General features: G+C 41.3%; 2 protein-coding genes and 1 long non-coding RNA gene across 4 annotated transcripts in view; 1 reads left to right on the top strand and 2 right to left on the bottom strand.

Annotated features, from left to right (window-relative positions):
- EIF2AK4 (eukaryotic translation initiation factor 2 alpha kinase 4) overlaps positions 1 to 19,122 on the top strand; it is a 64,810-nt gene extending 45,688 nt beyond the window's left edge. For both annotated transcript variants that reach the window (XM_067558018.1, XM_067558019.1), the window contains exons 32-39: positions 590 to 676; positions 2,176 to 2,288; positions 8,928 to 8,986; positions 12,766 to 12,863; positions 14,102 to 14,170; positions 14,910 to 14,954; positions 16,768 to 16,886; positions 18,762 to 19,122. In XM_067558018.1, coding sequence (XP_067414119.1) covers positions 590 to 676; positions 2,176 to 2,288; positions 8,928 to 8,986; positions 12,766 to 12,863; positions 14,102 to 14,170; positions 14,910 to 14,954; positions 16,768 to 16,886; positions 18,762 to 18,819 — 648 coding nt within the window. In that variant the 3' untranslated portion in view covers positions 18,820 to 19,122. The remainder of the gene's footprint in view (positions 1 to 589; positions 677 to 2,175; positions 2,289 to 8,927; positions 8,987 to 12,765; positions 12,864 to 14,101; positions 14,171 to 14,909; positions 14,955 to 16,767; positions 16,887 to 18,761) is intronic.
- LOC137159701 (uncharacterized) lies at positions 4,141 to 6,768 on the bottom strand. Its single transcript, XR_010921700.1, has 4 exons — positions 6,638 to 6,768; positions 5,870 to 5,911; positions 4,871 to 4,941; positions 4,141 to 4,441 (listed from the first exon to the last, which is right to left on the bottom strand). It is a non-coding gene; the product is annotated as an uncharacterized lncRNA (long non-coding RNA).
- A 2,338-nt stretch (positions 19,123 to 21,460) lies between the features above and the next one.
- On the bottom strand, positions 21,461 to 24,749 carry SRP14 (signal recognition particle 14). Its single transcript, XM_067558020.1, has 5 exons — positions 24,695 to 24,749; positions 23,568 to 23,640; positions 22,900 to 23,012; positions 22,123 to 22,155; positions 21,461 to 21,694 (listed from the first exon to the last, which is right to left on the bottom strand). The coding sequence occupies exons 1-5, from the start codon at positions 24,716 to 24,718 to the stop codon at positions 21,605 to 21,607; spliced, it is 333 nt and encodes a 110-aa protein (XP_067414121.1). The 5' UTR covers positions 24,719 to 24,749; the 3' UTR covers positions 21,461 to 21,604.
- Between the last annotated feature and the right edge of the window lie 1,207 nt (positions 24,750 to 25,956).

The following is a 25,956-nucleotide window of genomic DNA, read 5'->3' as shown; positions in this document are numbered from 1 at the left end:
TTCAAGTCATTTGTTTTTACTGTGCCCACATTGGCCCTTGCTGGTTTCCTTATGATGCTGTTCAGGGATGGTGAGTTGTGCACTTAACCTTGGACAGTTTTTTGCCTTGACAACTAGTGTTGACATAATTTTATGTCAATATAGCAAATACTGGCCCTGATTCTTCGCAGAGAACTGCACACGTGGACACCCTGTACAAAGCCCAGTTGAAGTCAGTGGAACTCCACACAGGAACAGGGATCCATCCATGTAGATCTTGTTGACAGAGTGGATCTGTTAAGGAAAGTTACACTGGGAGAATAGACGTCCATAGCCCATTCTTGCTAACATGGAAAGGACACAAATATCAAACTTCTACTTCTGAGTCTTAGTGAAACACACTCTAGTGAGTCATACTCCTTGAAACATGAAAATAAAAAATTCACAAGGAAATTGTTCCCTGGATTGATACATAAAGCTTTGCATTACTCAGAAGGTCAATAAGTGCACTATATATGAATTTCCAGTCAACTTAATTGAGATTTTGATTGTCTAAATTCTCGTTTTATACTCTGCCCCACTTCTCTACCTATACTTTTTCTTCTTCTAGTCCCAAGAAGAACTGCAGGAGTATTGCAAATGTTCTGGGATTACATATGTGGCTCTTGTCTCTGAGAAAGAAGGAAGTCATGTAAAGGTAAAGGTGGGGTTGGGGAGAATTTTTGTGCATACTTGAGATGAATAATCTGCTCTTCTACATATCTTTTTAGAGTTAATACAGTATTTTCGGGGGAAAAGTGCTCTATAATTTAATAATTGCCATTTCAGCTCCGTACAGTTTCAGAGTTAATAAGAAGTACAAAATTACTCTGAAGAATGGATAGTGGATGCACAGCAGATCCATCTTCCTAGTTTTTTCACCAAGCCTAGACTCCCTCCTCTTTTATTGGGCGGGGGGAAGGGGAAATCTGATAGCTTAAATACAAATACTGTTTGTTTACAGAATCGTTCGACATTGAGCCTCATCTAAAACGTATTTGAGGTTTGTTTGTTTGTTTTTAAAAAAGGTAGTGACCAAGTGTTACCACCGTCTAATGGCTGTTTGGTGACATTATGAAATGAATTGGTGGTTTCTGTCCTCTTTCAGTTGGGCTGCTGTTTACATTACAAAACAAATACCACCAAAATTGGCAGCCTTTTGGGTAGCTAGCAAAATAAATAATGTTTGAATAGGCACAGAGACTTACTCATCCTTTCTATTTGTCTCTCTTGATCAGGGTTAATGTGCAAAGGCATTACTGTGAGGAAGCTTGAATTGCTGCTGTCTGTATTGTATCTGTTCTGTGCATAAACAGAGGGCTTTGGTGCTCAGAACTGTCACTGATTTTGGGCCATTAACTTTTGCTGTTTTTTTAAATTCATTTTCATAAAAAATAAAGTGATCTGTTAAAATCATTTGCCCTTATATGGCATGATTGTGTAACATAGTTATAATGTATAACTTTAACCTTTCAGTTATTTCAATTATCTATCTTCGACTTACACTAACGGTATGAACAAGTTGATCTTGACAATCATTTGATCACAGAGTGATGTATCTAGGCATTAAAGATGCAATAAAAAAAGCACACTTATTTTTTTTAAACCTAGTGATGATATTTTGTTACTTCAGATCAAAAATACAAAGAGCGTGTTAATATATTAAATGGCATAATGATTCTCTATTTTAATTAGTCTTCTCATAATTAATAAAACAAAGACTGAGAAAATCTGCATAGGTTCAAATGCTGGAGAGTTACTTCTCTGTAAATTCAGTGAAAGTCAACTACAGTCCAAATTAATCACTTACTTTAAAAAAGAGAACCCTGTGTTTTAATGCCTTATTTCCTCCTGTACACCCCAACCAAAGGTCATTATCCTATATTAACAAGTGCAAGTGGCCAAGCCTAACAGTGAAAATGTCAAAGAAATTATTATTATTTAGTTGCTGAAATCTAACCAACCAAGCCAGAGGGTTTAATTGGCCAGTGATCAGATGAACCGATAGTCTCAGTCTCATTCCATCTGATAATTGCATCTTTAAAATGTGATGAGCCTTTTCAAACTTAATTTCTCTTTGTTTCCACACTATATTTATGTAGATTTTCAAATTTAGCCATTTATGATTCATTAAAATGTTAAATTACCATTTTGTAGGTGAAATCCTTTGAGAAGGAAAGGCAGATGGAGAAAAGGATTTTAGAGTCTGATCTAGTAGAACACCTGGTCCAGAAACTGAAGACTAAAGTCTGTGATGAAAGAAGTAACAGGTAACAGCACAGTGAACAGAAATGGTTAAAGTTAGAGGTCATTTCATAAATCAAATTTAAATATAATCTTTCAAAATAAGACTTCAGTTGAGATTTCCGTTAAAATGATTTTTAATTAAAATTACCATTGAGAGCTTTGCCAAATTCCTTTTTTAAAAAGAAGGAATATAATTTGATGGCATAACTTCTGTTATGTCTTGAGATTTGTCAAAGTATTTTTTGTCACTGGCAACTGAGAGTAATATTTTGAAGCATTCTTCCTACAGCTTTACAGATGTAGGGTCAAATTTTCAGCTGGGCTTTGGGTATGAGCAAAATTGTTCAAATTTGCAATGTCAGCACACCTGCCTGAACATTGATATTATTACTTCTTCTTCTTTGAGTAGTGCCCCTATGGGTGCTCCACTTTAGGTTTTGGTGCATCCTCAATCAGAGATTTTTTCACCAGCGGTGCTTCTCTGGGTTATGTACGTGCAATCCATGTCTCATGGCACCGTTGGCGCCCTTTTCGGCATGCGTGACATGACACCCTCAGTTCCTTCTCAACCATCCGTGATCCAAGACGGAGCTTCCAGCAGTTCCTCAGAGCTCGATAGAGAATCTCTAAAATTTACTCTTTTTACCAAATTTAGTCAGTTTTGTCATTAGTTATAGTTACCCCAGTTCGCTTAAAAAAAACCAACAACATTATTCAATACTTATTTTTCCCTTAGACTAGGTTAGTTCTTCCCCTTCCTCAGGACGGTGCGACATGCCAGGCTCACCCGGCTTAAAGCGCTGCACCTCCTGTAGAGATGCGATGCCAGTGTTCGATGGGCATGCAGAGTGCATTAGATGTCTCGGTAAAGGACACATTTCTCAAAAATGTCCTCACTGTAGAAACCTTAAAGCCAGAGCCAGGCGTAATAGGGACAGAAAGAGACATTCCACACCGCCGGACATAAACCACAGGAAAAAGAGGAGGCCCTCTCCTGTTAAGGAAAAGAGACTTGGTACCAAAGAGGCTGCAGGTTCCTCCGGTACAACAGCTCCTGAGTTACCAAGAGACCCTCATAGCTCCGTTACAGAGCCTCACCTAAGCAGGAAGCATCCAGACACTGAATGCACCACAGACGTCCGGCACAACCATGGGTGGCACCCCCTTGGTTCGAACCACTACTCCTATACCGCATGCACTAGCCTGGTTGGGATTCCTGGTCTATTTACTCCACATACAGTAGACTGTCTGCTTCTCATAGGCATAGGGAAAAATCTCGGGCAAGATCCATTCTCATGGATACTCAACTTCAACCTTCTGAAGACACTGCACAGCAGGTCACTACACAACCTGCAAATAATTTGTCCTCTTTCCCTGATGAGGCTATAATCCCTCCACCCCCCACGACTGCCGATGACTTCAAGCAGTTTCAGGACCTCTTTAAGAGGGTAGCTTGGCAACTTTGACATCCTCCTCAAAGAGGTCACAGAATCACAGCACAAACTGCTCAAAATTCTGCAGACCTCAACTTCTTTGAAGATCACTCTCCCTGTGAATGATGCCCTTACGGAATTGGCCAATAACATATGGCCACCATTCCCCCCCCAATTGCAAAAGGGCTGACAAGAAATATTATGTACCAGCCAAGGGCACAGAATTTCTTTTCACTCACCCACTCGCAAATTCCCTGGTGGTGGAGGCAGCCAACCATCTATCTAAACAACACCATAATAAGTCAGCCCCACAGGACAAGGATGATAAATGAATGGACTTGCTGGGCAGAAAGGTCTACACCTCTACTACTCTACAATTAAGAGTTGCTATTTATGCGGTCATATTGTCCAGTATGATCACAACAATACACAAAGATGGCAAAATTTATTGAACATATCCCAGAGAACGAAAAGGAGCAATTGCATAAAGGAGGGTCAATTAGTTTCTCGGACGGCATTACAGGCCTCCCTTGATGTTGCTGATACCACAGCCAGGACAGTCGCAACCACAGTAGTCATGTGCAGATCATCATGGCTTCATTCTGCAGCATTACCTAAATAGCTTCAATCCACGATCAAAGATCTGCCATTTGACAAGATGAAGCTTTTCGCAGAGAAAACAGATGTCATGCATACAGTGAAAGATTCTCGGGCCACACTCCATACCCTCAGGATATACACACCTGCGACAAAAAGAAAACTATTTAGGTACCATCCTTACAACTCCAGATATCAGCATCAATTACAGTACAGATGATATGATTCATCACATAATAGACAAAGACCCCAGCGATGCAGACAATCAAATCAGCAGCCATCAACATCTCAGGCTGCTCAATTGAAGCCTCAATTTTGAGGTTTTGGTCGAGGGTCTGTTTGACCACCCCCAAATTCAAGAGCCAGAAATGATACCAAATACCACTCTTTTCGACCATGGATTACGCCCGTTTTATCAAACTTGGGCAATCATCATCACAGAAAGATAGGTCTTGGAGATTATCCACTCGGGATATACTATCCCCCTTCATCTCCAACCTACTACCCAACCCCCCTCCCCATCCTTCTTCAGGGACCCATCTCACGAGCATCTATTACAAGAGAAAGTCGATCACCTGTTGCAGATAGGTGTACCATACAATATGTCCCATCTCAGTACAAGGGCAGAAGATTTTATTCTCATTACCTGGCCCAAAAGGAGAACAGAGGTTGGACACAGATTTTAGACCTCAGGAGGTTGAACAAGTTCATACGGGTACAAAAATTCAGGACGTTCACTTTGGCTACCATAATACCGGCATTGGAAAAGGGGGACTGGTTCGCAGCCCTCAACCTCCAAGACGCACACTTTCACATTGCTATCCATCCAACACATCGTAGATTCTTTAGGTTCACACTAAGAACCAACCATTATCAGTATGCAGTACTACCTTTCCGCCTGTCCACTGCCCCAAGAGTGTTTTCCAAAGTATCTGTAGTCATATGGGCGCATCTACGCAGACAGGGCATAACCATATTTCTGCATTTGGACGATTGCCTCATAAGAGCACGCACCCAATCTCAGGCCGTTCATGCGGTTCAGATACAAGAACACTCTTTCGAAAAGTAGGACTAATATTAAACAACAGGAAATCCACCTTGATTCCTGTGCAACAGATAGAATTTATAGGGGCATCTGGATTCCTGCACAGCCATGGCATCGCTACTGGGTCACAGGTTTGATGCCATAGTAAACCTGCAAGCCACAATAGAAAACAGCCCGACTGTAACTGCCCACACATGTCTCCAAATGCTTGGACACATGGCGGTCACTACTTTTGTAGTGCAAAACCCATGACTGCACATGCAAGCCCTACAACTGTGGCTCTCAACAGTCTACAGACCACAAAAGCATTCCATTCATAGAATGCTAACGGTGCCAAACAAAGTCAAACAATCATTGAGATGGTGGACACAACGCGTGAACCTGACATTAAGCGTCCCATTCACACGGGAACCACCTTCAATTATGATAACTACAGATGCATCCCTGCTAGGCTGGGGAGCGCAGTTGCAAGAACATACCATTCAGGGCAAGTGGTCCACAGAGGAAACAAGTTTTCACATAAACTTACTAGAACTATGTGCGGTCCGCAACGCGTGTTCCCACTTCCTTCCTATAAGAAGAAACAAATCCATAAAAATCATGATGGACACCATCACGTGCATGTTCTACATCAATCGACAAGGAGGGGCATGAACCAACTCTCTATGCACGGAAGCAATAAAACTGTGGAATTGGTGTATACACCACAACATAGATATATCAGTCACCTGCTTACCTAGGGTTCAGAACACCACCACAGACATTCTAAGCAGGCACTTTGGCAGCACCCACGAATGGGAGTCGTACAAGGGAGTCCTAAGAAAAGTATTCCAACTATGGAGTTACCCCAAAATCGATTTATTTGCCACAGCACAGAACTGCAAATGTCGTCACTACTGCTCAAGAGCAGGATTAGGGAAAGCATCAATGGGGGGGACGTGTTTCTCCTAAACTGGAATATGGAACTATTCTATGCTTTCCCATCCATACTGCTGATATGCAAAACTCTGCACAAAATACGCAAGGACAGAGCAAGAGTAATACTGATAGCTCCACTGTGGTCCAGGCAAACGTGGTTCACTTACCTGATACAAATGTCAGCATGCAAACATATCTCCCTTCCACGTCTCAGGGATCTCCTATCTCAGGATAGCGGCCATATTCTTCATCTAGACTTAAAGAAACTACATCTGACAGCCTGGCTCCTAATTGGTTCCGACACACAGAACTACAATGTTCAGCATCAGTAAAACACATATTGCTAAATAGTAGGAAACCTGCCACAAGGAAGACTTACCTGCAAAAATGGCACAGGTTCTCCACATGGTGCCACACGAAACAGATCTCCGCCATCGATGCACCAACCCCAGCTATTCTTGACTATCTTCTCAACCTGAAGGAGACAAGTCTATCGATCAGTTCTCTTAAGGTACACATAGCAGCCATCAGCACTCTCCACAATCAAGTAGACAACAAATCAATCTTTACACAGTCTATAGTGAAATGTTTTATCACAGGTATGCTGAACATATACCCAGACATTCGCCCTCCTACGATTCCGTGGGATCTCAGTCTAGTGCTTAAAACCATCATTAAACCACCTTTGGAGCCGCTAGCAACTTGCTCCCTACTATATATGTCTATGAAGGCGTTGTTTCTAGTCGCCATTACATCGGTGTGACGTGTAGGAGAACTCTGGGCACTCATGGCACATCTGCCATATACAATCTTTCACAAAGACAGGGTGTCCCTTAGACCCCACCTGAAGTTTATCCCCAAGGTTGCATCATCTTTTCATATAAATCAACCTGTTCATCTACCCATGTTTTACCCAAAACCTCACAACAGTGCGCAAGAAGCAGCCCTCCACACAATGGACATTAGACGAGCTATAGCTTTCTATCTAGAAAGAACGAAGGCATTTAGAAAATCACCCGAATTGTTTTTATCACTGGCAGATCGCTCCAAAGGGAAAGCTATCTCCAAACAAAGACTAAGTGGATTTCAGGATGCATTCACTCCTTTTATACACAAGCAGGTGTATCACCACCATGAGTCAGAATGCATTCCACCAGGGCGGTTTCCATGTCATAGCTTTTTTTGCATAATGTCCCAATTGTAGAAATATGTAAAACAGCCACCTGGGCATCGGCTCACATGTTCACAAAGCATTATATTATTGACGAAGCATCAAGGGCTGATGCAGCAGTTGGACTATCCGTACTCTTCTATTCAACCTAAGATCTCCAGAGCTCCCTTCTCCTAATGAGGGCACTGCTTGGGAGTCACCTAGAATAGAGCACCCTTCTACTCGAAGAAGGAAGAGATGGTTACCTTGTGCACTAACTTAGGTTCTTCAAGATGTGTGTCCTTGTGGGTGCTCCACTATCCATCCTCTTCCCCTCTACTTTGGAGTCTACACATACGGCTTCACAGTAGAGAAGGAACAGAGGGTGTCGGATTGCGTGTGCCAAAAAGGGTGCCAACGGTGCTGTGAGATGCGGATTGCACATACGCGACCTGGATGAGCACTGCCGGTGAAAAAATCTCCGATTGAGGATGCGAGGATATACCAAGACCTAGAGTGGGAGCACCCACAGGGACACATCTCGAAGAACCTCAGTTACTGCACAAGGTGAGTAACCGTCTCTGTGTATCACAGTAGCACCTATGAGCCCCAATCATGGACCAGGATCTTATTGTGCTAGGTGCTGTACATACACAGAACAAAAGAGGTCCCTGCCCCCAAAAAACATACAGTCTAAGTAAAATTCTTGCATTTATGCATGTACATGTTAGAATCATTCAAGTATGCCTATGGACATTTGTACTTGTGAAGGCACATGTACATGAGAAAGTAGAAGCACGGACTGAAAAATAGGCCCTTACTTTCATACTATCATGAATCTATATGCAATGATTGTCAAAAGATTGGCCTTCAGTATTATTATTGAATGGCTTTGCAAAATTTAGCTCTGTAAAAGGTAATTTCCATATTGGGACATTTTTGAAGAAAAGTACAGCTATGTGGGTAGGTTTTTTAACAATTTTATTGGCAAGAAAGGCTTTTCCTTTCCCCTGCTACCCATCGCCTCCTGCTTAATCAGGCTGTGAAGTCCAACTGTTTTTTCTGTTTGACATTCATTTAACATGACTCTTTTATGTCGCAGAAGCAACATTATGTGACATAACTGCAGGATCCTATATAGGAATAGATAGGTTGTGAGAGAGAAATCTGATGTCTAAAATAGTTCCCATTTACAATTAGTGAAAGTGGCAAGAGAAGTTTTGCTATTTACTATGGATGCCAAAGACAGTTGTTGTTGTTTTTTAATTAACAAGTGTAATTTAATTTAATTTTAAATTTAATGAATTGTGTGTTGGCATTTCTTAACTAATCAAAAATACAGGATCGAATTTGCAAATGTATGTTGAAAATCTCCTTTACATTTTTTTCAGCTAATTGGAGTGAAAAGAATACAAGATACTTTAGTATGTGAAAGTTTGCTAACAGTAGCTTACATTACTATCATTCTTTTACATTATGTGTCTATTTTTGTAACTGGTTTTTGTTTGCTTGCTTTTAGAGAAATTTCAGATAATCTCTCAGTGCAAAATCTAAAAGGATCCTTTGCTAATTCTTCAGGTATATAATCACTAATTCTAAGATAAAATTGACTGTTTTTGTATACAGTATACATTCTTTGCAATAAAGTAGTGTGTATATATATTTAAACACATTATATGAATCATTATAAACAAACCACAAACTTCCTTCCTTACAACATTTACTTGGCTAGAGTAATTTCTTTCTAATCTCGAATGCTGTGTCTACAATTTGAAAAGTTTAAATTATTTTTCCTATAAAATGCAAAAAATAATTTTATGCTAAACTTACGAAAAACAAACACCCATTTTGTTTGGCCCATCAGTCAAAATGTGCACAAGGCACGAAGTTCTTCTTGTCACACTAAATAAGCTGAAACTTTGTTTACAGTAAACATTTCTGATTCTATATCTGGAAATGGCTATCTTGCTGCAAAGTGATGCAACTTGTGATGCTGACAGCGTAGAAAGCTAATGAAGGAGACTCTCAGCCAGTTTTCATCCTTTTTTTTTTTCCTACTGGTTTTAGAATCAGATGATTTTCCAGGGTGAGTCACTAAGTTGCAGTCACAAAAATTGCACACATATGCTGTCAAGCTGTCTGGAGTGGCTCACAAAGATGAGTACCAACCTCAGGGCAGACTGTTACAAATCAGGGTACAAAGTGCAAACTGGTTGTGAATGCTGTACTTGAATTTCACCAACCAAGTAGCAAGTCTGAACTTTTCAAGCACTATAACAGTCTTAACATGGAGTCACAAACAGTTCCCTGGGGTATTCTGGTCTATCTTGCCACCCAGACAAACTTTCCTTTGTGATAGAGGGTCCCTTAACCAAAAATCACAGCAATATTCAGGTTACTCCCGGACCCAAAGGACTAGCCACTTATCGCAGGTCAGTTGCACCGTATATCCTACACAAAAGACAATGCTTACAGCCAATCCTATAATTAATAAATTAACTATTTATTAACTAAGAAAAAAGAAATGAGTTATTTACAAAGTTAAGACAGGTAAACATATACAGATGAGTTACAGTATTAGGTTCCAAAAGGTAATAGCAACTGCTATAATATGCAAGCTCTATAAATCCGCTAGGGCTAATCTAGGCCAAACAGCTGGGGATCCCTTGCTTATGTTTACATATCTTTGCCCTTCAGAGTTCAAACAGCACAGAGATACAGTTCTTTCTTGTCAAAGACTTGTATTCCTTCCCCCAGAATTCAAGCTGATGGGACAAATGTTTGTGCACATCTCCTCTTCATGGGTGTTGGGGAAGGGGGAGCAATCAACAAAGTCTTGTCCACTGATGTTCCACAATGGCTTGTCTGGTGTCTCTGGGCCTTCTTTTGTTGGAGAGATGACATTTTTTATGGTAAACTAGTATTTCACATTTGGTCATGCTTCTCTCCTGACTGGGTTTGCAGTTTCAGAGGAAATACCTTTATAGCTAGTATTACCTTATAACATGGAGTACAGATGTTGTAAGTAAGATTAATACATGCAGCATCCTATAAGCATGTCATAAAGTCTAAACACATTCTTATAAACTTAACATCTATTTTAGCAATGCTAACACACATGTAAACTAGACTAGTTTCCATCTATGCATTTGTCAGTGTTCATTGAGGCTTAGGGGCCTTGGCATGAGCTGGCCCCTGGTGAGCCTGCATCACATATGCATTATACTCAATAACACAAATTTCCATATACAAATTGGGTAACTGAGTGCTTACCTCCAGGCTTTGTGGGTGCACTGGGATTCTCTTTTGGGTAAATTTAGTTTTGTTTTCTATGATTATTAGTTTAGAAATGATACACCTTTACTTACATTTTTTAATAGGCTATTAAGGTGGGGTGTCACAATGCTATTGAAATTAAAGACATCATTTTTCAGATGGTATATTAAAAATGATAATTTTTACTTAGATTTCAAAATATTTAATTTTACAGTTTATTCAGTGTGTCCTTCTCTTTAAAATGTTTTACTATTGGTCTGAGCATAGTTTCTTTTAAGCATTATTTCATCATCTTTGATATAGGATATGCTGCAAAAAGAAATTGTGGTTTATGATTTGTAGGATTTTTTTTTTTTTAAATTTGGCATTAATTCCACAGAAAATTCAAAGGTGGTTCTTCAAGTGCTTGCTCATGTTGATTCTATTGTAGGTGTGAGCGCTGCCCCCCCTCCTCCTGTGCACGGTTACCAGAATTTTTTTCCCCTTAGCAGTGCCCGTAGGGCCAGCTTTGGCGCCCCCTGGAGTCCGGTGCACATGACGTGGTATATGAGGCACTGCTGGCCCTACACCCCTCAGTTCCTTCTTTCAGCCACAGACGGTTACTGGAACTGTCTTGCTTGCTGCCTCTGCAAGTGCCTCTTAGCAGTTTAGTGTTAAGTGTTCCCTTAAGTAGCTGTTAAGCAGTTAGTTGATAGTGTAAATAATTTAGTAGGTAAGGTAGTTCCTTTAGGGACCTCCACCTGGTGGCAGGGCATGCCCTGATCATCTGGCTTCAAGACTTAAGTCCTGCAGAAAACCCTTCTTGCTTAGCGACCCCCACGACAGTTGTCCTTCCTGTGCGACTCCCCAAGGCACTTCAGACAAGTGTCGGATCTGTAAGGCGTTCAGACTGTGGACTTAAAAGGAATGGGAAGTCCGTCTGAAGGCCTTATTGATAGAGGCAGCTCGGAGACTGGCTTGCTCCCTCTCAGTACCGAACACCGTGTCGGTGCAGAGGGCTCCTCCAGCACTGGAACCACAGTGGCACTGAGCTTCCTCTTTACTGTCGAAGAAGAAGCAAAAGAAATGGTGCTCAGAGAGGAACTACTCCCCTGCACAAAGGAAGGCCAAGGACATGGGGTCAAACACTGGAGCGGCACAGACACAGCAGGCTGAGCAGTCCCTGCAGGAACAGGCCTTGCCTAGGGCTCCAAGCCCTACCAGAGAGCACCCTACGACTCCGGGAAGTGGAAGAGGACATCTGCAGCTCGTGGTGCCATCAATGCCGGAAGCATTTCAACCAGCAAGCAACCTGATGGCCCTGCCCTTACCTCCAATGCCAATGCCCCAGACGGACCAGGCAAAGGAGAGGGCGCTGGTGTCAAAGGGGAACCCCCCAATGGGACCCCCCCAGTGGCAGCACTGTTCTCCGGAGCCCCAACATTCTTCTCCACAAGCTAGGTCACCGTGGAGAAGATCGCCACCCTCGAGGCATTGATCCCCAAGGGCATGCTGCCTGTAATCGAGACGGTCACTAGAAGGAAGAACGCCAGTACCGGAGGAGCCCAGCGGCATTGGCATGACACTGCTCTTGGTCACCAGCACAGAAGGCTTCGGTCCTGGCAGGATGGCACCGGTCCCACACTAGATCAAGCAGACGCTCACCATTGGGGGCTAGGCACTGATCATGGGCAATAAACAAAAATTCATGGAGGCCCACAACCAGTCCACGACTTTTAATAAAAATACCCTGGGAGTGAGGGGACAAACCGAGCTGCTGGAGCTTGCAGCTGCTTCAGCCCTGCCACTGCTCCAATGGCAGGGACTGATTGCTGCTGCTCCAGCTCCAGGGGAGACTGACAACCTGGGCTGCTACCCTGGCGGCCCTGGGCCTGGCCGCCAGTCAGCTGTCGGGCAGCGGCCCTGGGGCAGGCCTCTGATCCTACCCTGCCCCAAAAGTCACAGAATCCGTGACTGAATTGTATCCTTATAAATAAGTCTTGACCCATTAAGATTAGTGGGGGGATTGGTTTTGTTTAAAAGAATATATAACATGCTTGTTTACGTGGAGAAATTACATTCTCAAACTATTTGTATTTTAGGTTTATTTGAACCACATGGAACTTCAGTAGTGCCAAATGTGAGTTTTCTAGCTCCTGAAAAATTGTCTGCCAGTGTCAGACGGCGTTATGAAACTCAGGTATATGCAGATTTTTTTCTTTTCAGTTTTCGGTTGATTTTTTTTTCCAGCCTGCATGTAGCCTCACAAGCTATTTGTCCTGCAGAATCAGTGCCTTGTTTAGTCTGCAGAATGGATAGTGAATGAAGCAAAGGAGTTGCAAGAAGAGGAAAATTGATTTTTTTTCAAGGGTGTTAAGGCATTGGAATGTGATCCAAGGAGACCAGTTCTTGACTCTGACACAGATTTTCCATATGATTTGGGGCAATCATAATGCATGTGTACAAGAGAGCTCAGTGAAGATTGTATGCGGAACCTTAATTCTGGAACTTCCTAACTTTTGAGTGCTTAAGAAAATGTTAAGGTTACAAATTAAACATAGATTTTGTATTTAGTGTGTATGCAGTGGATTCAAACGTGCCCTCTATAGCTTAATGCTTCATTATGTCCTCTCCAGGTAGTGGATGTAAGCAAAAGTTATCCAACATGGTGTGTACAAACAATGCCCATTTTGCCTAAAACAAAGTGCTGTAATGTTAGACCAGTCACTGTACAAAAGATAGATGGAGTTTTCCTCATGTGGATGCTAAATATACTAAATGTAAGGGAAAAAAGGAACAGGCTCCGAAGAGGATAGAATATTCAGGGTTTACTGACTTCCAAAATATTTGGATTGTATGATGGAACGTAACTTTCTCTTCATGTCAGAAAAGCACATTTTTGTATGCAAGAACGTAACAATTTTTATAGAATGCTGGATTCTGTCTCATCCTACTCTGGAAAGAAGGCAATATGTAATGCTGTGGGACTGAATGTACCAGCAATTCAATATCCTATTGCCCAAAATGCAGCCGTCGTCTTTGAGCTGCAGAGGAGCTACAGCGTATTATAGGACTGCCTTCTGTGATTCTGCTGCTCATCTCTGATTCGAGTGGTGTCTTCTCTTAACTTTGTGAAAGATGGCCTCCACAAGTGCCCATAAGAAGCATAGCTTTGATTCTGTCTCGGGAAATTCACAATCATGTGTGCATTCTGCCTAACCTCAATAGTCCTGGTATCCTCTCTTACCACTCCTACTCACTACTGGCAAAAATACTTCATGAGTGAACATGAGCCCTGTGCTCACACTCCTGCTATTAATGTAAGATGCCCCCATATTCCTAGTTAGCAGTTGACCATCTGGCACATCAAAGTTTATTATCAAGGATTAAATCTTCTGTTTCCTGAAATTTTTACCCACTATTCATTTTAATTTGCAGGTACAAACAAGACTCCAGACCTTTATTACTAATCTGCAACAGAAAACAAGTGAGATTGAAATTTTAGCAGTAAGTCTCTTTGCTAAAGCCTAAATTAAATGGCAAATGTCTGGTCATTACACAGGTTGACACTCGAGTCATTAATGTTAATTGCTAGCAAGGTGTCTGTCACCAGCAATAATCTCAAATTTTAGAAATGGCAATTGTAACCAAATTTAGAAATTTGTTGTAAAATAAAACCCATACGTTTAGCTAGTATAGTGAGAAATGTTGCCTGTTGTATGAATTGACTGCTGAGTGTATAGCAAAATGTTTACATTTTAACTACTTGCCCCTAATTATATAATGTGTAGATGTACAGCTCCTTCCAAGTCCTGTATGGTAGTGGATTTAATAATAATTTGCTGTTACATTATCACTATAAAGAACATTTAAATGTTACTTTCTAGGTTCCCTCTCAACACTCTCTGAAGAGCTTAAAAACGGTGCATCTTTCCCAAGTGCCCTTTACGAACAAACATGTTCACCTTTTTTGAAATAAAGGGAAGACTTTCCATATACACAGACGAGATCTGCCAAATATAACTTGCCTTCAGAAATATGTAAAATTCTGATGCAGTCCAAATGTGTTTGCAAAGCTTCTTTATGAATTAGAGATTACATTTTTGACCCTTTTTTGAGTACTGGGATCTTCAAATGGCCAAAGTGATGACAGGAATAGAACCGGCAAAATAAGTTATTTTTACTTGTAAGCTATATAACATTTGATTCCTTGACATTGACCTCTTTGCCCTGCTGTTTTTTGCAGGTAGATCTGTCAAAAGAAACCATAATACACTTCTTATCATTAGAGGTAAGCAATGGTCGTGTGTATGTAATTTGGATTTAACAGTAGGTTTTCAAAGGTTTAAAGTTAATAGGGTGAAATCTTGTCCTTATTGAAGTCAATGGTAAAATTCTCACCCAGTTTTTCTTTTAAAAGATTTAAGAAAGGCTAAACAAATTCTGTACAGATATAAAGGGTTTAGAACAGGCCTTGAAAAATTCATTTGCCAAATGCACAAGTAGGAAACTTTACCCAGTGAGGTGGTGGGGTTTTTAGTCTTTGTTTATGAAAATAACCTTCTGAATGTGAACTGAGCAATGTTGTCTTGAGGCTGCAGACAGCAGCAGTGCCACAATGTGGCTGCCCATGGCTTTCCCAGGCAGCAGCCATTGAGATTAACATGATTCTGATCAGTTTTACTGCTACTGTTCAGAACCCTATGAGCTATAGTGTAAATTGCCAGTTTTACTCTACTGCACCATGGGAGTACGCTGCACCAAAGGTGTGCACTGGAGTTCTTAGTGAGGGAGGATGACCCAAACAGCATAAACAGAGGAACTGAGTCAAGTAAGCAAAAACCATATTCCCATTCCTCAATGTTGTTGGAAAGCTGAGGGTGGAGAAGTGACAAATTCCTTCTCCCTTCCAGTGGGGAAAAGTGGTGTGGCTTAAAATTTGGCAGTCCTCTACTACACAGAACTTAATATGAAAGACGTTGATACTAAACAACAGTCTAATAGCCTCCTGAAAGAAATCCTATCAGTCCTCCTCTTCCCCACCAGCCTGGGGTTGTAGCTGGACTTCCCTGCTTGTCCTTCATATCTACCTCTCAATGGCAGAGTTAGTCCTCTGGCAATTAGTTATCAGATCTAACTATTGAGAAGTTTGTTTTTAAACATGCGTGAGTGACAAATTGAAATAATTTGTTTTAAAATGTTTAATGTGCCTATATGGTAAAGTACTGTAGATGCCTTAGAAACAGAAAATAAAGCCACACCAAACAGTGCCTATTTATATTTAAATAAATCATAACCCGTTGAAGTATTAGAATTGATCAGCATAACATGCAAAAGGCACAGGCTGTGCTGAATGTAGCAGGAGCCAAAATTATGCTCTGCTATAGCTGTTTGTATTACAGTGCCACCTGCTGGTGAGACTAGAGAACTGCAAGTAGTTCTGGCAAATTTGCATATTACCTTTAGAAGGGTATAGTGGGAAACTTATTTTGAGTCAAGAAATTAATAAATGTTAATGTTAATACAAGTGCAAAATATATATACACAATATCAAGTGATGCTAAGTAAAGATGCTCATAGGAATGTTAAATCAGCCACACAATTGTGTAAGTAGCCTAAATATTGGAAATCGAAGAAACATCGAAATCATGTTCATATCAGATATTCTTTTTTTGCCTTGATCAGTTCAGAAGGGAAAAAGCCCATCTTCTGGCAGAAGGCACCAAAGTATGATCTGCTGTTTGTACAGGCAAAAGAATATGGGTGGGAAAGGAGGATGCAAGCATTTTCACTGTGGTGATAACTCTGTAGAGGAAGAGTGGGCTGCTCAAGCCATGATGCTTGCTGTCATACTGTAGGAGAGGAGAATTTGATGACCAGCAGCCTCCTTGCAAAGATCTGTGCTATAACAGAGCCAAATTGTACATGTAGTTTTGTGCATTTTGTTTCAAGCAGCTACTTCTTTGGCAGGTTAAGGAGTAACTGATATTCTGCCTGCATGACCTTCAGAAAAATAAACCATTCACTGCTAGTCCTTTTTCGCTATATTTTTCTTTCATAATGCAATGTAATATATATGAAAATACCTCATTCTTTTTCCTTAGTGTGATGAAGATGAACAAGTTTTTTACACGACTGTGAGACAATTGATGTCACGATTGCCGAAGCAGAGATACTTAAAATCCATTTGTGATGAAATTTACAATATCAAAATAGAAAAAAGGTAATGTATTTGTTACACTGCTGTAGGTGCCACAACAATTGAGCCATTCCACACATTTGAACTCTGGTAAATGGGCTGCTGTAAATTTTCTCTAGAGAAAGGCAAAGAATAGACCCTTTTAAAAAGTGTCTTACTCCATATGGATATTTCCTAAAATTACTCCTCAGTTTACCTTAAGGTGAACACACCTGACTGGTCCTCTTGTCCCCATTTTTATGGTCTTAAGGTGTGACCTAACATTCATCTAAACACCACAGTTATACAACTATAAGAAAAATCTTGTAATATGTACTGAAGTATATAACTGAACTGTGGAATATGTAAAATTCTAGGCAGGGAGATGTTAGCTCACATTTAATCTCACATTTTCCTTTCCATGTAATTTACACATTTGGCTTTTGGCAGTGTAACTAGTAACATATTTGGACAGATGTGTGTTCTGATAGCTGGGAATCTGTTCTCTTATGTCAGCTGTGCAGAATTTCCTTGACACACAAAGACTTGGATTTTAGAACTGCTGAGTATCCATAACTCCCACTGATTTTGGTGGAAGCTGCAGGTATTTGGCATAGTTGAAAAGACTTAAACTCTTTCCATTTATATGCAGTAAAACGTGTTAAAATACCCTAAGCATAAATGCAGAAAAGAAATGTGTAGATAGAGAAAATAATTTAGAACTCAAATCTGGTTTAACTTTTCATTGACAATTTCATTTTTATTAAAAATTGAATGTTTCAAAGTTAATATTTGACTTTTTGTGCAGTCCATTGAGAGCCACTCTTCCCCCTTCGAGAGCAATATTCAGTTAACTTTGGTTGAATCATTCAGTGAAACTAGAATTTGGCTTTCTAATAATAGTGCCTTTCAGTACTGAAGATATCAAACACTTCAGAAAAGAATGAAACAAGATACTAGTCATGCATCAACAGTGTAGACAAATTCCAGTATTCCTCAGTGGCTTACAAAGCTTTGAATACCAGAATCCAGTGACGGCACACTCTCCTTTAGTAGCAGACTTCCAGAGGATCTACTTCTACTTTATCTGAGAAAAAACTAAATTTGTGAGTCAGAGCCTTATCAGGAAAAAACACTTTATATTGAAGTTAGTTTAGAGGTCTCTCAAATTGATTCTTTGCCACTCAGCTGCTACTGAAAGCCAATTTAATAATGTTAAAGCTACTGTAGAATGAGAAGTTTTATCAATCCTAACTTAGCCCTTTTATGTTAAAAAAAATGTTAATATATTTATTTAGCAACACTAACCCTTTCACAAATATTCTTCAGCATAGCTTCATAGGGCAGTATTCTTTGAAGTGCTGACATTCCATTAAAATATCTGCTACCTGGATTGCCAATGATGGTGAATGTTACCCTACATCAATTAGACCACACGGTCAAAGTGAAATCTCTCTCTCCTTCTGCCTAAGTGGAAGAAAACTACATAAGTCTCTGTTCTAGAATTCAAAGCCTTAGTCATCTGGAAACATTAAGGGATTGAGAGAATTCTTATTTAGGATAGCAAAAAATAGGTATAATGAGGAAAGGGCTGAAATTAGGAGAAAAAATTAGACTAAATTTTAGGAAAAGCAACAGTGGGATCTTTGCTTGTGAAATAGTCTTCAGGGAAACTAGAAGTACTATTACTTTTAAAGTAAGTGGACATAGCACAAGAAAAATTTAGACTAATCCTGCATTTATAGCAGGATTTACTAAGAAGATCTTTCCCATCTCTAACCTCTTAAGAGCAAATGATAGCCACTGAATTCTCCTGGCTCTAGAAGAAAAAAAAATATTTTTTGGAACCTTTAGAATGATCACTGAATTACTCTGTTTTCTTGGAAGTAAATTCTAATATTGGTTTTTTTCCCTCTACAGAATTCCTATACTTATCCTGTACTCTTATCGAGATGACTACTACAAAATTCTGTTTTAGTTCTAAAGAGGCAAGAGTTGGTGGAATACTTAAATAGCACGGGACATTACCAAAATCTGCATAATCTGGAACCAAAACTATCAATCAAATGTGAATTAGTTGAAGCACATTCATTACGACTTTTGATATAGGAATATATACTTTCATGGAATTTCAATAAGCTGTGATATAAAAAGACTCGGGCAATTACTGCCTTTATTTTTTTAGCGTGCAGTGTCCTGCTTTATACTTTGCATTTTTATATGTAAAACTTAAGTGTCATCTAAAAAAGTTCAAAATAAATGTTAAATGGTTATTTCTTAATGCATAGTCATATTACTTGCACAGCATCAGTGTTAAGCAAAGAAAATGAATGGGAAAGTGAAACTAACTCAGCAAAAGAATTGCAGAGCTGTTCCCAAATTTCTATATTTTGCAGCTGTCTTATCACATCAGTTAATGCTGCAAGCTACTGAATAGGACTAACTTAAATTTTCACTAAAAAAGCTGTTTTAACTGAGTAGCCAGTGTTTTTCAAATATGTATGGTATTAAGCAGCAGCATATGGGATGAAAACCCCCTGAATGTTCTTACTCAACTGTGATCTTAAAATAAGGCGTCCTACAATCCCCCGATAGCACATTCATTTTTAGTGCAAGAATCAGCAGGAATGAATTTTACAACACTAATATAAACAGATCTTTTTGGAATGAGGGAGAGGTTTGCTTTGAAAATAAACACCATTGTGTCCCAACAGCTTACATAGAGAGAGAAGTTACTCATTCCTTCTCGAATTTTTTTTTTATTAGGCATTTTTAAAAGTGAAGGTAAATTGCCTTAACTTCCCCCCTTTGTGCATCTGGAGGGGAGTCTTTTTATGGTTACATACCCACCATTTCCCCTCTGCTCTCATTGGTCTTCCCCAGTATCTACATTTAAGTCAGATCACTTTTTTTCTATGGCCTCTGACAGCCTCTTCTGGTATCTGGCTGCAGTGAGAAGCAATTTCAAGAAAAGTCTTGGCCCAGAGCTGGTACAGATAGCAGCATATTTTGCTAACATGCCTCTAAGCATATGCAAATGGTGATTTTTTTTTAGAAGCTTATAATTCAATCAAGGTTGAGTGAAATTTCTCTAGGACAGCAGAAAGCTATCCTCTCTGATCCCAGAGTACCCCACCAGCTGCAAAGTTTCACATCTTTACTCCAAAATAGGGAGGTGCTAACACTGTTCCACTGAGAAACTTTAAGAATCTTAAAATGTTTTTCCTAAACATTTTCAGAAACAGCTGACCTGTGTTGGCTGTAACTTTCCCCACCAAACAAAACCATCCTCAGGCAGAAATCCAATATGGAAAATTCCAGCCTAAGAGGTTAGCAGTGTTAAGAATAGGATCCTAGGAGAGAGACTTAAGCAATCCTAACATCTTTGAGTGTAAATTCTTTGGGGCAGGGATGGTTTTTGTTAGTTTGCATGGGGCCTAGCAGATCTGGATCCTGCTCCACAACTGCAGCACTTAAGTGCTGTGATAAGAGACATTCATACCATTTCCCCCTGTTAATTAAGGGTACAACTTTATTTACAGGATTGCTTAACTATCTTTTGCTGAGGAGTGGGTGTTGGAGTTCTGCCACGCAAACGTCCAGCAGTTCTTCCCATTCAGAGTTTGACCCTAGCATTTGGTTTGATTACACAGGTATAAGGTCCTTACATCCACGTGGATTGTTTTTCCACAAGTACACTACCTTTATTTGAGCTGCTGCTTAGTCCTGTACTAAGTGACTTTTCCAGCTGCAGTGTCTCTACCCCTTTATTATATAGCAGCATGTAGGAGGTCATACTAAGGCTAGCTATCACCCTTTACTTTCAGCAAAGAGTGAGTACAGACATTACCTTCCTCTTTCTCCAGAGGAGGGGGCCAGTTGTGTTTTAGAACAGAAATTATAGACAGCTCAGAATGCTTCAAGGAAAGTCCATACCTATTTATACAAGTACAAAAGGTTCTATATGTGTGCACAAGTAGAGGTTCTAATGCCCGTCTCACTACGTGTAAGTAGTATGAGACGTGACTGGCTGCTTGGATCCCCACTGCAAACATATGATCAGACCACTCATTCACTAAAGACTAAAACTTGCAGTAATCATTTCAACCACATGCATTTGATGTTCCTTTTAAACAAAGTAAATATTTTTTCACATTACTTGTTCATACCAAAGCATCAGGAGATCCTGTATTTACAATTTAACCATTCAAAGTAAGAAGCTGCAAATCCCTGGACACGTATTCAGAAGTATGATACTTACTAAAACAGACATTACAACTGGAACATATGAAGCTCTAGAACTTGCTTTTTTGGCTGCTTATCCTTCAGCAACTGCTAGAAGCTAAATTAATAGAAAAAAATATCAATGTTCCTACTACTTCTCAACTTACCTACTTAGTTTACATAAGGCCTATCTACAAAATTGTTTTCAGTCGCTGCTACTTAAGATCTATTCTCACTTTGCCCTTGTGACCAGCCAGTAGTATTCCCCAAAATAGTTTACACTGACCATCCTGCTTAAGAATACACTAGTGCAAATACAAAACTAGTTGGCAGCTGAAAGTGAAGAGGTGTCAGTGTAACCCTGTGAATACTGCTGCCAAACAATCTACAGAAACCACCTTTTACTTTCATTTTATTGAAGTGCTAGTATTGTTCACATCTCACTATTCCACAGCCAAAGAAAAGTGGTGACTCAGGAAGAAATGGACTTTGAAGGCTAGAATGCGAATCTTGCAGTGATGGAAAGACGTTCTGTTCCATCACTGTGTTGCTTTACTTTTCTTATTTTTGCTTTTCTTGTCTTTCTTCTTCAGGCCATCCATGTTCGCTCTCAACAGGTTGGAATAGGCCTGCAATCATGAAATAACCACTTTAAGATAGATCAAGTACTCAGAGGCAGTGCACTGTGGTTAAAAATAAAAACTATACAAAGTCTTCCATTTAGACAACCTGTATTTCCATATAGCTCCTTTTTACAGACTCTTCAAACTCATCAGGAAACAATCACCCATTTCTTCCCCACAGTGATAAATAAGATGCTTTGGAGAATTTCATACAAATACAGATGGGAAGTCTATATACATACCAAGATAGAGAGCTACACTTCAATTTGTTGAAAGCACCTATCCTATAACTTTTAAGTACTTAACCAACCTACCCATTTTGGGATAGGTGAATGATTTGTAGCTTCAATGTTTTCACTTAAATTATTGAATATTCCTCCTTACAATACAGAACAAAAAGGGAAGAAGAGAGACATGGGGCATAGGAAACTTACCATTTGGAATTTATTTACTTCCTTTGAGCTTACCTGTGAAAAGCAAATTAGGGTGTTCAGCATGAAATACAGTAAACATTTTATCCTAGGACTAAAGATTTCAATAGACATTTGCCTGTCAGTTACAGCACCTGGTCCCACCTAGCAGCACTTAACCTGAAGCTGTCCGATCAAGTGATCACATTCAGTCACATGTTGAGTTGGCATCAATATGGATACAGAGACCATGTGGAAGGATAACAGGAAAGTACTCTTGGTAACAGTTCTCCCTTCCCTACCTCATCTCCTCCTCCTCCCCCCCACCATTTAAGTCATGTTTCAGTAAGAGAGTAGCATTTCATCTCCAAATCTACACACTTTCAAACAGATACAAATGTCAATGTAAAATCCCAAGCCAATTACTTATCTGCTTATTCCAGCACTTTTCATTTGTCTCTCTATTACAGACTAAGTTATCCTGGCTAGTTTTTCAACATAAGGCACTCTCTTCAGATTAATTTTCATTCATTTGTGACATCCATTCAAGTTCTCCCACAGCACATTCAAATTCTCTTAGGAATGCTGAGCCCCATGTCTCCAGCATCCAAATGTCCAGGCTATCTCCCTATGCCCAAGCTGTGACTGCCGTCATCCCTGACACTGATGGTTTATCCACCACATGTAAAAATTCCAGACAATTTTACATGAACTAAAGTTGGCCTTCAGCCTCAATCATACAAAGTTATTTCACGAACAAATGAGTTTGCACGCTCTCTCTGACACAGATTTGCTGCTTACCACGGTGCTAATCTTCTTCTTTCCATCTGTTGCTCTCAAAAGACATTTATTGTCTGCTGGCTCAAAACCTTCCACATGGCCCTTACGTGGAATGGGTTTTGTTCGACCATCATCTGTATTGAAAACCAAAAGCATGTTTTAATCTGTTTATCCAGATTTTACTAAAACTAGTAAGTTTATCCAAAATCTTAGTGCATCAAGAGGATGCCTGCCACCACCACCACCAAGCTGTATACCACTAGCTTTCAAAGCAATTTGGAATCCAAGGCACCATATCAAAGGTTATACCCTGAAGTTATGCAGCATATGCCATCCCCACAGGAATGGATAGTGAGCTGTTTTGCTGTTCTCCTCCTCTCTGCAGTTTTTATAATTCTGAGAATATAATTTCCATATTTATTTTAAAAAGTTCCAATGAGAACTGTTCAACATTTCCCTGCAATGTTTAAATTTCAAACATCACATCACTAAGAATTTGAAAGTGAAACTGACTTGACTTTTCTTTGTCCAAGCTGAGAGAAATGTAAAAAGTATACAAAGAGCATACATAGCAACAAGATAATATTTTTAAATTGTCATTTAATGTCATTAAATTATTAGGAACAGAAGAACTTTGAATTAAACTGACTGTGTCCCTTCAAGCCAATACAAAAGGCACTGATACTTACATTTTTTCAGTGTTATGTAAACACTGCCTGAGGTTCTGCATTTTTGAAAAAGCCTTGTTAGCTCTGTCAAGAACTGCAAATGAAAGAGACCCATCTCTGGTTAAGAACTGCCACTGAGAAAAAAAAATCAACACACAGGACAGTTTTCTGCTAGATAGCAAATATTGCCATTCTCAATGTAATTAACAGCTGATGTCTCACTACAGTAGCAATCTTACAACACAATGCTTCCCAACAACTTATACACACAATTTGCATGGGTTAAATCAGTGCAAGTGTTGTATGAAGAAAGTGTTTATATAGATAGCCTCCTTCATCCAAAAGGCACAGGCAGCTAAGCTATTTAAAGTAAGCCTGTGGAGAACACTGGGTCCAAACATTTAGGTTTATCAGCAATGTTTTGTAAAATCTACCATGCAGAATTGTGTCCGTTTTAGTAGCACTGAGTGTTTGTATTAGTGTGTTCTTTTATAAAAAGTTTATATTTTTTAAATCAGTGGAAAACACGTCAGCTGGATTTACACCTTTCCTTGAGGGTTTGCAAATCAAACAGGCCAGTAATTTGCTGGCCTATGCGAACCTGAAAGTCAGCCCGACCCCTCTATTTTCACCGGCCCCTAAGGAGTGCAAGGCCAGGAAAGAAACCACCCCCACAAGCCGGGGTGAAACGGCCCCTTAGAGCAGCCAGGCCCGCAGCGTTGCGCTTCTGCTGCCGGCCAATGGCCCCTTCAAGCCACCGCTGCCTGCAACCAGGCAAACAAGACGCAGCCCAGACTCGGCCTAGCTCGAGCCACCGGAGATTCGCCGGCCCTGCTGCGCCCCCGGGAGGGTCAGCGGTGCTTTCACCCCACGCCCTGGCTCGCCCGGCCCGCATCGTAGGGGGGCATCTTGCGCCCAGACCGGGGCGCTGCTGCCATCGTGCCGGCTGCGGCCACGGAGCAGCCCGGCCCAGCCAACGGTGGGCGGCCAGCCCGGGACACCTCCCCTACAGGGGCCCCGTACGTGTGGCACGGCTCCGCTCCGGACAGTGGCCGAAGAGATGCCCGGCAGCCCGCCCCCGCCGGCCTGGGGTCCCTGGAGGCGGGCGCGGGGGGCTATGAAGCCCGGGAGAGGGGCCCGGCCCGCACCTGCTCGCTCTCCAGCAGCACCATCCCGCGCAGCAGCAGCAGCAGCAGCAGCAGCAGCAGCAGCAGCAGCACCGACCGCCCCGCCCGGCTGCCTCCTGCTACCCCGGAGCCGGAAAGCTAAGCTAAGAGCCGCCCCGCCCCGCCCCGCCCCCGAGCCCGCACCATCGAGCGCTGGGCGGGGCCGCGAAGCTGCTCCGTGCTGCCCCCCGCGGCTCCCCGCGACGCTGCCTGAGCTGCGGCGACCCCGCCCAGCCGGCCCCTGCTGTGAGGCGGGAGAGCGCGCCCTGAGGGAGGCCGGGCGAGTCGGTCCGGGAGGCTGCACCCCGGCGTGCCCTGTTAGCCCGGCTGGGGTCGGAGTGCCTGGGGAGCCCAGTGTGCCTGCCCCTGCCTAACCTTGTGGTCTCTGCTTACCACCTCCGCTTGCCACCGCCTTTGAGACACTAGGGCTGGGTGGGGTGGGGACAGTGGGTGCTGCAGGAGCGGGGCTGCTTGGCTGGCCCCTATTTAGCTGCAGGCATTTTCCTGGTGCCTACTAGTCTCTGGGTATCTCGCAAGCCGAGGAACCTAGGACGTGCCACACCAGGGGCAGCTAGTTCTGGGCCAATACCTGCTGCTTCAGAGGCGGGTGCGGGAAATCTTGTGCATGCAGTTTATGGCATAACCTCTTGCTACTGAAAGTATCTACACCCCATGGAGGTGGGAAATATGCTGAAGGAATGTATGCCTCCCACACTTTGTGTAATAAGCTTTACTAAAGTAACTGGAGAGTCTCATCATGCGTATAAATGTCCAGTGAATTTAGCCTTCCCACCTTCCTCTCAAGTAAGGAACCATTATTATTCCCATTTGACAAATGGGGAAGAACAGAGAACCGCAGCACATGGACCTTGGACTTCAGAAAAGCAGACTTTGACTCCCTAAGGGAACCGATGGGCAGGATCCCGTAGGAGGCTAATATGAGAGGGAAAGGAGTCCAAGAGAGCTGTCTGTATTTTAAATAAATATTGAGAGCGCAGAAACAGACCATCCTGATGTGCAGAAAGAATAGCAAATATGGCAGGCAACCAGCTTGGCTTACCAGAGAACTCTTTGGTGAGCTTAAACATGAAAAGGAAGCTTACAAGAAGTGGAAGCTTGGACAGATGACTAAGGAGGAGTATAAAAATATTGCTTGAGCATGCAGGAGTAAAATCAGGAAGGCCAAAGCACAACTGGAGTTGCAGCTACCAAGGGACGTGAAAGGTACCAAGAAGGGTTTCTAC

The sequence above is a fragment of the Emydura macquarii genome, unplaced genomic scaffold (assembly GCF_026122565.2).
Source record: "Emydura macquarii macquarii isolate MOO-44397 ecotype Brisbane River unplaced genomic scaffold, CSIRO-AGI_Emac_v2 contig_1876, whole genome shotgun sequence".
NCBI lineage: Eukaryota > Metazoa > Chordata > Testudines > Chelidae > Emydura > Emydura macquarii.
This window is presented reverse-complemented; position numbering and strand designations above follow the sequence as displayed.